The sequence below is a fragment of the Pinus tabuliformis genome, chromosome 9 (genome assembly GCF_031772625.1).
Source record: "Pinus tabuliformis cultivar Carrire ecotype Pingquan chromosome 9, CPIR1, whole genome shotgun sequence".
Taxonomy (NCBI): domain Eukaryota; kingdom Viridiplantae; phylum Streptophyta; class Pinopsida; order Pinales; family Pinaceae; genus Pinus; species Pinus tabuliformis.
The window spans coordinates 1,953,131,804-1,953,144,003 of NC_142307.1; the positions used below are offsets into that span (position 1 = coordinate 1,953,131,804).

A 12,200-nucleotide genomic window follows, 5' to 3' on the forward strand; every position below is an offset into this window, starting at 1 on the left:
TAATAAAACCCTTGGAATAGCTGCACCGGTTTTCCTACATTGGGTTTTTCCAGGGACATTAGTCCAAAAACAACTGTGTCACTTGTGTGCTTGTATCCTTCAGTTGATGATCTGTATGTGTTGATATTGTACTTGTATTTATTTTCAGTATTTACATGGTAAATAAGTTGTTAAATAATTGAACAAGTAGGAAGAAATAAGTCAGATAGTAAAGGAAGAATTTCTAATGGTTAGACTTAGAAATTCTAACATGAATTTCTAGAAGGAACTCTTCAAACATGTTGGGACATACCTCAACATGAGTTCAACATATCATCCGCAAACATACGGACAAACGAGACTGTCAATAAATGCTTAGAAGCTTACCTTTGTTGTTATGCAACATATAATCAAATAAGTGGGCTCAGTGGTTACACCTCGCCGAATGGTGGTACAATTCAACATGTCACACTTCCACAAAAATGACACCATTTCAAGCTTTGTATGGCTATGAACCTCCTAAATGGAAGGACCTGGCCTTCATCGAAATTAGAGTTCCGACAGTTAAAAACCAGTTGTAAGAGACCCAAAAAATCCTTAAAGCATTGAAAGAAAATCTAAGTATTGCAAGGAATCACATGAAACAACAAACCAACTAGCATAGATTGGAAAGAGAATTTGAAGTTGGAGAGTGGGTATTTGTTAAGCTTCAACCTTACAAACAAGTATCCCTAAAGCAGAAGGGTAAAAACAAGCTAGCACCAAAATTCTATGGACTGTACCAGATCAACAAAAAGATCAGCCAAGTGGCATATAGCTTAAGCCTTCCTGATAATAGTCGAGTTCACAACATTTTTCATGTATCTTGTCTTAAAAAGGCATTGGGCAAACACCAATCAGCACAAACTACCCTGCCAATGTTAGATGATGAAGGCAAGCTCATTCTAGAACTAGAGGGGATCATCACCACCAGGGAGAAGAAGTTACGTTCACGAGTAATTAAAGAATACCTTATCAAGTGGAAGAATCTACCAGAAGAAGAAGCCTCTTGGGAGACAGAAGCATTTCGCCAAAAACACCCGTCGTTACGTATGCTTTGAGGACAAAGCATCTTTTCAAGAGGGAGGCAATGTTATGTAAAAATTATTTAGTGTAATTAGATGAAAGGGCACTATCATAGGATCACGCCCTTTCCCAGAAAGGTAACCATGGCTGTATATAAGCTAGGGACCCTCATTGTAAAAAATCATCATTCAATTTATCAATAATATATATATGTGTGTGTGTGTGTGTGTGTTTCTATCTATTATTGAGCTTTTATGCTCCAACATGCAAGGGTTCCTTGTCTTTTATGAGATAGGGCAACATTGGCCTAGGAACTGGGTGATGGCCATATGATAGAGGTAGAGCTCGTGCTTGGCTTTAGCCCACGTGCTAATTTGTAAGTGCTGGCTATATTTTGCATTTTTTGTTTTTGTTTTTGTTTTTCTTATGACTATCACATGCTCTTTCTTTTTCGTATAGCTGCATCAACCTCTTAAGGTGCATTTCTAGGCCCTACACAAGGTATGAGGATGGGTGTATGCCAAATCCCAATGAACCAATGGTTCACTGACCCAAAGAAGGTAGGTAGAATAGGGGACCATAATATAAGATGGAAAGTGATAAGTATGAAATGGGGATAGATGAAGCATGCTATCTCAATCATGGCTTCCTAAGTAGTGCCCCTTCCTAAATGAATGATGACGACTAAATTTTCCGAGTTTTAATGAATCCTTCAGTGAGAATTTTCGTCAAATATGTTGTAAGCATATGGTTGTAGATGTAATTTGTTTATTGGTACTGAGCATTAACATATGGTGGTGGCAAAAGATAAGGAAAAATTAACTTCAGAACAACAATTAATTCCCGATACAACACTCAGAAATAACAAGATTCATGGATAAATATTATCACTTTGACAAACTAGAAGTTGCATAGACATTATATAAACTCATTAAAGAAATACATGACAATAGACTTAGCAGAGGAACCTTGTACCATATGTTGCAATGAAGCTTTAGACCAAGATTCAATCTTTGAGCTATATCAACAAATATGACTGTATAACTTCAATCCTTTCTTCTTTTAGACTTAGCTCTTTGCTACAACCAATAGTACGCTGCAGGAACTGGTTTGGAGGCTCATATAAATACACAGTGGTATGATATGACTCTTCCTCCCTTGGATCTATAACTCGAGCCTCTGAAATTGACTAATACGACCAACAATCAGGAATATGACTCAACCTTATCTCTGTGGGAAGAACAACTAGCAAAGAGACACCAAATCGGTCATGAATAATGAGAATACTCAGCGCTCTTCTAGTGAGAAGCTCGACCTAGCACTAAGACAACACATCCAACAAGTAAGGAGAAAACACGAACTCTGTTATGCTAAAGAAATCGGTTTTTCAACGCTTTGAACTCGGGCATCACAAGATTACACACCCAACCATGGATATATGAATGATTTCGACCTCCAAACTCTAGCAAACTCGTCTTTTTTATCAACATAACTCATCTAGCATAATAAAGAGGTATCTCATTCCTTTTTTAGCAAGGAAATTCGGTCAATATAGACCAGGTATAGCATTTTCGATCCTCAAGGGAGTGTGCACCCAGAATCGCTTGAAAAATGGCTCATATGAAGCTCTTTTTCTTTAGCAACTGCTCCCTGCATATAGATATATAGATAACACACTATCAAAAGATACTCTTGACCTCAATATCTTCAACAAATCATCTTTTGCTTTGAATCCCATTGGTGAAATCTAAGTGATTCCACTCAAGACCAACTAGGGTGTCTTGTTTCCACACCGAAGTTAGCAATGGCAGCTAGGGTGTCCAAAACCATAAAATCCTCTCCAAAAATTCTCCAAGAGCTTTTTGTCTCAAATGCAAATATTAGAATGAGGAGAGACTGCTCACTTTTATCTTTTTATAATTGAGTGGCCACTTTTGCCACTATTTTACCCATTTAATTTTTTATTAAGTCACTTTAGGAGACTTTCACTTTATAAAATGAAAGTGATTTTTTGTTAGGCTAGGATATGTGCCCCCTTTTTACTCCCTTAGGAAAATATAAAGTTTTACGCGAATCATGTTCCCTTATTAAAATTTTTCCCGCCTTAGCCTACAGGAACTTATTAGGCTAGCGGAACCCATCTTATTTCTCCTAAGCGGTCGGGGACATTATACTAAAGCCATGGGCCATTAGGGGCGGTCCCACTAGACTAGGATAGAAAATTAACCTCACATTTAAGGTGAGGGAACAAGACTACGACCAAGACCCTTCTTTCTTCCAAGTCGCCCCATAATCCATGTCAAAATGCCCAAATAAAAACAAGCATAAACACCCAATTGCATAATGAATAAAGTACCTTTTAATCAGGATTCAGAAGGCCACCTTCCAACTGTTGAGAATTCTAGGGAAGGAGTTAAAAAATTTCTCTGCGTGATAATTGCTTGTTATATACTTTTACCACTTAGATTATAAACTTCGCTTTGTTAGATTATTATTGTAGTCTTTTCATCAAGACAATTACCAAGTGCACAACAGAAGACAAGTGACATAGTATGTAGGCTTGTCATCAAGGGTCAAAACTCTCACCTCTTGAGAATAAAACCCGATCAAAATTCTTCTTATAGGTCTTCAATTGACGAGTACCAAGACCATGACAAAGTCCCTTGACTCTACTATCCTCCCAAGAACCTTGTCACTAACCTTGATGTTTTGCCTCTACCCTTTCTCAACTTCCTTTATAATCTCAAATTGCTCTTCTCGACTTCCTCTAGAGAAACTCAGTCTCTATCCTTCAGACTGCTCTTCTCGGCTTATCCAGAGAATCTCGGTCTCTAGATCAGAAACCCTAGAAACCCTAGACTAGTCTCCTTAAGAGAGAGACCTGTAGTGTTTGTCCTCGGCTTCCTTTTGCGAGATTCTATTCCCAAACAAGATCACTTCAATGCAGCAATAAGTTCTACTTCAATATTCTCTTGATGCCTTCAATTCTTTACACGTAGGAGAGTACATGGCCCAAAACAAGAACCCCATAAGAATCCTTCCTTCGTTGACCCCAAAAGAATCCTTCCTTCACTATCCCCAGAAGAAACCTTCCTTCGCTATACCCAGAAGAAACCTTCGTTCGTAGGGATACTCCCTTCGCTATCCCTAGAAGAATCCTTCGCTATCCCTTCTTCGCACTTCTGCTTGTAGGCTCTTCTTTTTACTTCTCTTCATTGAATTGTTTTTTGAATTGCTTGCCTCTAAGTGAGGCCGAGTGAGGCTACTTATACACATCATCTCATGTCCGTTGGACCGACATGATCACAAGTAGGAAGGCTGACATCTTCTAGCACATTCTTTCTTCGTTGTACGCCTGACTTGAAGAGGATAAGTGACAAGATCTTGGAGGATACTTTACATAGACAAATTTGACCTTTTACAGTGTGTAACATGACTTCTTTACATGACAATGACTCTATCATTTTATGACTAGATGACAAATAATTCCTAAAGACTTTCAATGGGAGTCTTGACTCAAAAATAAAATCTCTTGCTCATGAAACACAAGAAGGAAGCAATACAATAAATTTTTTTCTTTGTTCTTCTTTACATTTCATTACATAAATTCATAATTACATGTCATTATGAAGACTGAACCTAGTTACACTTTTCAACACCAACATTTGCTCTTGACAAATGGAAGAGGAAACATATGATTGGTGCAGATGGCAGAGATGTGAATGGCTCGTCACATTGGCTACAAAGTGGCTCTCAGGGGCTGTTGGCTGCTGACTGGCAGAGATGAATAGAGGAAAAGCTTCTCCTAGGGACATGACCTACTACCAAGGGATAAGGAAGGGGAACTAGCTATAGAAGTGACCAGATAGAGGTTCTAATGTAGGCTTTGAGATACTCATAAAAAATTATTAAAGCATAGACTTTGGATCATGAGGAGTGGGACTCCACTGTTCTCCGACATTGGCGCCAAATTGTTGCTGCAAAATCTCGCAGGCCTAGTGCAAAACCTCACTAGGCAGGGCCAAACCTTATGGCAACAAGGGAAAGAGTTGCCACTGTCACCTCAACAACCTTTCTTCTTCTCTTTAATGGTATTTGACCACAAGGGAGGCTTCCCTAGATCACCTAAAGGATATTCTAATGCTATGGCTCAAGGTGATGGATAAGAGGCCTATTAAAGGAGATAAAGTACCAAATTGCAACATTCAGGAATGAAACTGTTTGCTGCCTGCTTGGAGGATGGTAGTCGTAATGACTTAGGAGTGTAGCGTTGGGTGGAAGGAGATAGCAGACTTGACTCGTCAATGCAGCATTGGGTGGAAGGGGAAATGAAATCTACATGTAGTCCATTTTTTAATAATCTTTTAACCCTCCAAAATGAACTTGAAAGAAAACCTTGACAAATTCCATCGAAGTCAGATGAATTTTATGCTGAACTTAAATGATTTTATTCCATTTAGTTGGAAATCTGATGAATTTCAAATTTTGACTTTAAAGTTTGCTAAAACCAGTGACTTAGAATATGGGATAGCTGAAATGTTAATCTTCCCACAGAGTATGAAACACAAACGTATTTGAATTTAATGCTAAAAAACTGCCATTTGGTTGGATGCCCAGCTGTACGTTTTTAGCAGCCTGAAAGCTGTATAATGCAGTTAGAAACCTGAGAGTTGGAGTTAGGAGTAATGAACTGTCATGTTAAAGTGCGAGTTTTAACCCTCTGGTTGGAGGCTGCCCAAATTGCGTTACATCGTTCCCCAAAGTGTGCTGGCCCCTGGGTAATACTGGGGGTTGGGTAACTATCAGATACAAGTATTTCCTTGAATGGATCCATAGAGCAAGAATATTTCAAGCTTGTATATTTTATCTTGGTCTTTTGTAATTTTTTTACTTGTTCAATTTACTTTAACCATTTTAAGTAGTGATTGTTGTGTATTATATTCATTATTTTCTTTTGATCAGTACAAGGCTATTTTCTCTGAGTCTATTCTATTCAAAGAGCTTGTTTTTTGAATCAGTACTACTTATTATACTTTTATTATTCATCAGGTTTTCTGATAGATCACTATTTTATTGATCAACCATTGTTTATGGTTTCAGAGGCTCTTGACATCGGGAGTCATATTAAAGTTTGAACTATTATATGCCTCATTTTATGGAGCTCTGTAAGTAGATGGCCCTATTTTGAATTCTTCTTTTATTCTCATTGAAATTTCAACAAATGCTGAAATCTTTTAAGATGAATTTACTCATATTACTTCTTCGGCAGTTTGGCAGTTCAAAATCCTCTTAACTTTTCTCCTGCTTCAGTTCATGAAGTCCGTGTCCCTCCCAAAGCTCTTCTGGGTTTGCACTCCTACTGTCCTCTTCACTTCGATGCATTACATATGGTGTTGGTTGATTTAAGTGTACATATTGTTCTTTACAAAGCTGTCACAGTTTTGTCTTCAAGGTATATGAAGAAAATGTTCAATTCTTTGGATCAGAACATAGTTAATTAGGGCACTTCCTGTTGATATTTAAATCATTTCCCATGAGCTTATATATTTTTTCAAGCATTTTGGGTATCATATTATTATTTTTAAGATCCTATAGTTGTCCATGAATATTTACATATGATGATCACATGATGAACTGCGATGTACAGTGATGATGATCGATCAGAGCATAGCCTGAGGGAGTTTGCCTCAGTGAGTAAACACGTATGTATCCCACAAATTCTATTTTCATTGATGAATTTTCAGATTGGCACGTCTTTAATCTGTTATTTCTTCAAATATGAACAATGATGTCATATTAAAGTTTTTGTTTTGCATTGTCCTTTGTTTATGTAGCTATTCAATATATGTAAGTACGTCTCACTGTTTTTTTTCCCTTAGTTTCAGATGGAAAGTGAGACTTATTTTACATCTATTGAATGTGGCTGGATATAGAGCCCACTTCTTATTATCTATGGCATTTTGCCTAGCTGTTTTTATCATGATGTGAATTCTAAGACCGAAAGCGATTGAAGTGCAAACGTGTAAACTTAATGCATGCAGTTTGAGATCCAATGAGTTAGATGCAATTGTACTTTACCTTCAGCAGTTCATCTGTGAAGCTCAGCACCCCATAATTTTACTGATAACCAAGTCCGATGTTCAGTTTTAGTGATATAAATAGTTGTAATGATCTGATATATTATGCCCTCCATCTGAATATCTCAGGAAACAGAGGTTTGATTCTGTTTGGACAGTTGTCATCTATAATAAGCTATTTGTCAAGTTCCAACTCTTGCATAATAAAAGCTTGCAGTGGGAAAGCCATGCAATTTTTTATTTAATCTAGAAGTGAGACAAACATCTTTTACAGAAGGGAAACACTCAATGTACTTGAATTACTGAAGATTATCCAAGAAAGGAATTTTAAGATTGTTTTAATGATTTTTCTGTAATCATGTCTTAGTATTTCAATTTTATTTTGTTCATATCTCTATAGAGACAAGGTGTATAGTTTTCTTGCCTTTGCTTCCCCGTGCTTCTCAGTTTCTCCAGTTTTCCTGTTGAATTTTTGTATTATGCTAACTTAGAACATATTTGCATCTAACATCAATCTGTATGTCATTCTTTACATGCTTTGAAATCTCAACGAGTACAAGCTGCTAATTTTGCAAAAATAATGATGTTTGTGTATGACCTTTGTGCTTGATGATAACAATGTAAGATGAGATAAGATAACTTTTCCAATGTCCAACAAAAGTAGGTCAATGGGACTAAAAGATGCATCCTGTTAGTACAAATTTCTGCACTGTAAGAGATGAACTTCAAAGATAAAACACTGAGAACTTAGTGTAAATTGTGGGAGATTTTGCCTAAATTGTCACCAACAAATCTCCTCTCAGTTTGGGCTGGTACTTGCCAACCTCAAAAGCCGGGGGTGGCGGGGGTGGGGAGGGGTAGGGGTGGGTTGTTCCTCATGAGTTTATGCATTGCTATCACTATCACCATGTCAATCTGCAAATAGAACTGATATGGAGCACATAAAGTGTCCTTTGGCACGTGATCAAGCAGCCAAAGGTGAGATGATAAATATTTGAAATAAATTGGTTGAAATTTCCCACATGCAATGACTTAAAGATGGTGGATAAATAGAAATAGAAAGGCCCTTTAAGTGATAGTATTATCAAAATAAAGGTCCAAGAGACTTCTAAAATACTATGCAAAGAAACAACAATGTACCAACAAATTCCAAGAACCAGAAAGAAGGCATATTCAAATCTAGTCAAATCTTATTTTGCATTAACCAGAAGGTTGATTGCACCATACAAACAGAATATTGAACAGGTCTAATGATAATCCCTGCAAAAAGTAATAAAACCTAGAGTAGAATGAGAATGGAAGAAAGAGATGAAGGGAGAATGCTGCTGCTGCTGAAAAAAACTCAATCCCTGTTCAAGTGCAACCTCCTCTTTTTAATGATCAAGCAGGTCAACTTACCTGTTACCACAAAATATCGCAGGCATAGTGCAATGCCCACTAGGAAAATTAGATCTTATGGCAACAATGTTGATTTTTGGTAGCATCGGATGTGCTCTAGCCTTGAAATTTGGAGGAGAGGCTAAAGTACATGAGATCTCCAAGACCCAGAAATCGTTTTGAGAAATTCCACCCAGATAAGGGGTTATTAAAATAATTAATATTTTTAATGAGTTCCTAAGTCTAAACTTAGGAAAATAAAAATATTAATGGGTATTAATAAAGATAAGAGTGAGAAGCTTCTAAGAGGCGAGGATCAAGTCTGTTTTAATCTTAGCCGTTGATTAGGGACTTAATCTCGGCCGTTGATTCATTAACAGGAAAAGTATAAGAGAATACTTGAGGATCATTTGGAGACACACAAAAAGATGCTCAATATCTCAAGGATAATCGATTCTCAAGTAGAGGAGATCGATTTTTGTGGGAGAGTTGTAGGGTGGAGGAAGAGGAGGGCATCAACAGCAGGCAGTGACAGAGGATAGTGGGAGACAATGCAGAGAGAGACGCAGAGCCTACGCAGGCTGACACAGAGGGACGCAAAGCCACTGAGAGACACGCTGGGCCACGTAGAGTCACACAGGGGTGGGAGCAGGGTCTCCAAAGTGTCAGAAGGTCTCAAAGGGAAAAGTCTCAGGTGTTTTCTTTCAGTTTCTTTGTAAAATCATTCCTTGTAAAAGCAGTTGCTGCTGAAGATTAATAAAGTCCTCATCTGCTGCACCGGTTTTCCCACATTGGGTTTTTCTGGGGACAGTTGTCCAAAAATAACTATTTTGATGTGATTGGTTCTTGTGCATGTATTTTTTTTCTGGGTAATTGTGTGATAACTGCAGTAGAATTTATTCTAATATTTACTAAAGGGATTTCCTAAATAACTTATTGTGAATAATAAGTAGGTGAAATAAATTAGTTGCTGCAGTAGTAGAATTTCAGTTTAGAAATTTTCACATGGTATTAGAGCAGAGATCCGGCAACAGGAGAGGAAAATCGATTATGGGTCAAGAGCATGATGCAGAGGCATCCACTCAAGGGGACTCGTGCAGATTTCCAGAAGAATGCACAAGGGACATAAATTACGATTATTCTATGTTAGCTTCCAGATTGGAAGAAGTCACTTGCTTAGCAAGCTCTGCCTCCTTAGAGGTTTGGTATATAGACAGTGGAGCTTCCTGGCATATGACAGGAATCCGAGAATGTTTTTCAGATTGTCAGGAAGAAAGAATGAATTTTTTGATCACCATGGGAAATAAGGCAAAGTGTACTCTAGGAGGAAGAGGTACTATAGTTTTTCAAACCGAACCAGGAGAGAGGCTTCGAGCAACCAATGTGTTGCATGTGCCAGGATTGGGGATGAACTTACTTTCCATCTCAACTTCAGAACAAGGGCTATGACGTTTTCTTCATCAAGGAGAAAGTATATGTCAAACACCCGAGTTGCAAAAAGAAGGCCCAAATTGGAATTAGAAGTAACACGTTGTACAAGTTACAGCTAGAATCACCAATGGCACTGATAGGTAGTAATGGAGACAACGATTTGAATGAACTATGGCACAGGAGGATGGGACACTTACACCATGGGGCTTTGAGAATTCTCAACAAAACAGTATCAAGAGCTCCAGAACTAAGTACTGAACAAGGTGATGTATGCAGAGGGTGCGCTCTGGGCAAGTATGCCAAAGCAACTTTTTCTAGAAGTAACAATAGGGCTAAGGGTGTGCTAGGATTGATACACTCAGACATATGCGAACCGATGTCCACAAAAGCTCTTAGTGGTGCTGAACACTTCGTCACCTTCATCGATGACCATTCTAGGAAGACTTGGATCTACTTTCTAAAAACCAAGGATGAGGGTTTCGATCGATTCAAAGAGTTCAAGGCTCTAGTGGAGAATCTGATGGGAAAGAAGATATAAGTGTTGCGCTCAGACAATGGTGGAGAGTATGTTGACAAGGACTTCATTGATTTTTGCACTAAGGAAGGCATCAAAAGAGAGTGGACAACTCCCTACAATCCGAAGCAGAATGGAGTAGCAGAAAGGAAAAACAGGACTATTGTGGAAGCAGCTAGGGCAATGCTGTATGATCAACATATGCCTAAATTCCTATGGGCAGAAGCATGTAGCACAATAGTTTATGTCCAAAACAGGACTCCTCACAAGGCATTGGGCAAAATCACTCGGAAGAAGGTCTTCATTGAGAAGACACCTAAAGTCAGTCATTTTAGGATATTTGGGAGTTTAGCGTATTACCATATACTCAAAGAGAAGAGAAAGAAATTAGATCAAACTACTGAGAAAGGATATCTTGTGGGATATAGCAAGAATGCTAAGGCATATAGAGTCTATCTTCCAGGGAGTAGGAAGGTAGTAGTTTGGCAGGATGTAAAGTTCATGGAGGATAGAGCTTTCAGGAAATCCTAAGAAATGATTTCCAAGGTGCAGTTGAAAGACGAGCCGTTGGTCAAACCACTTCAACCAGTGAAAACTAGTACCTGAAATTCTCTTGAAGACAAAGCTTCAGAACAGGAGGAATCTCAGGAAGAGGAAGAGCTGATAGATGTGCCTACTACCAGTGGAAGAATGAGATGGGAACTCCGACAGATTCTACGTGATGCAGAAGACTTCATTGGTGCACCCAAGAATAGTAAAAGGGAGTGAAGACAACTAGACAGATACCAAGCCTTAGTAGCTTAGGTTGGGGAACCTTCTAGTTTTCAGGAGACCATTCAACATCAAGTATGGGTGGGATGGTATGGTGGAGGAATACAACTCTATAATGGTTAATGATGTTTGGGAAGTGGTACCTAGGCCTCAGGACAAATCAGTGGTAGGTTCGAGATGGATCTGCAAGGTCAAATGCATTGCAGACGGCAGTGTGGAGAAATACAAAGCTATGTTTGTGACTAAGGGGTATGCTCAGAAGGAAGGGATAGACTACGAAGAAACCTTCACCCCAGTAGCCAGGTATACTTCTATTAGAACCATGATATCTCTTGCAACATAGATGGGGTGGGAGATTCATCAGATGGATGTCAAGACGACATTCTTGAACGAGGTAATAGAAGAGGATGTATGTATTGAACAACCAGAAGGTTTTGAGACACATGAGAAGAAATCTCATGTATGCAGATTTAACAAAGCCTTGTATGGGCTTAAACAAGCACCTAGGGCATGGTACAGTCGAATTGATGGCTACTTGTAGAAGATGGGGTTCGTCAGGAGTGACGCAGACCCTAATTTCTACTATTTGGTTGTAGAGAATAAACCTCTAATCCTAGTGTTATATGTGGATGATCTCTTCCTGACAGGATCATCCAGGCTCATCAAAGACCGCAAGAAGAACCTAGCCACAGAATTCGACATGAAGGATTTGGGACAGATGCATTATTTCCTGGGGTTGGAAGTTTGGCAGTAGAAGGGTGAGATCTTCCTTGGACAAGGGAGATATGCTACAGAAATCTTGAAGAGATTCAGGATGCAAGATTGTAGACCTATGGCTACTCCAATGATCACCAACTGGAAGAACAGTGATGCATCAGAAGATAAAGACGTTGATCCCACCTTGTACAGATAGCTTATAGGGTCCTTGATGTATCTGGTCAATACCTGGTCAGACATTTGTTACTCTGTCAGCACCCTCAATCAGT

The 12,200-nt window shown here is 38.6% G+C and overlaps 1 protein-coding gene across 4 annotated transcripts in view; it reads left to right on the forward strand.

Annotated features, from left to right (window-relative positions):
• LOC149156787 (uncharacterized) overlaps nucleotides 1-12,200 on the forward strand; it is a 164,787-nt gene that overhangs the window by 59,891 nt on the left and 92,696 nt on the right. For 3 of the 4 annotated variants that reach the window (XM_089438597.1, XM_089438596.1, XM_089438598.1), the window contains 3 exons: nucleotides 6,145-6,209; nucleotides 6,314-6,496; nucleotides 6,692-6,746. In XM_089438597.1, coding sequence (XP_089294723.1) covers nucleotides 6,145-6,209; nucleotides 6,314-6,496; nucleotides 6,692-6,746 — 303 coding nt within the window. The remainder of the gene's footprint in view (nucleotides 1-6,144; nucleotides 6,210-6,313; nucleotides 6,497-6,691; nucleotides 6,747-12,200) is intronic. The other variant, XM_089438599.1, reaches the window with a different exon arrangement.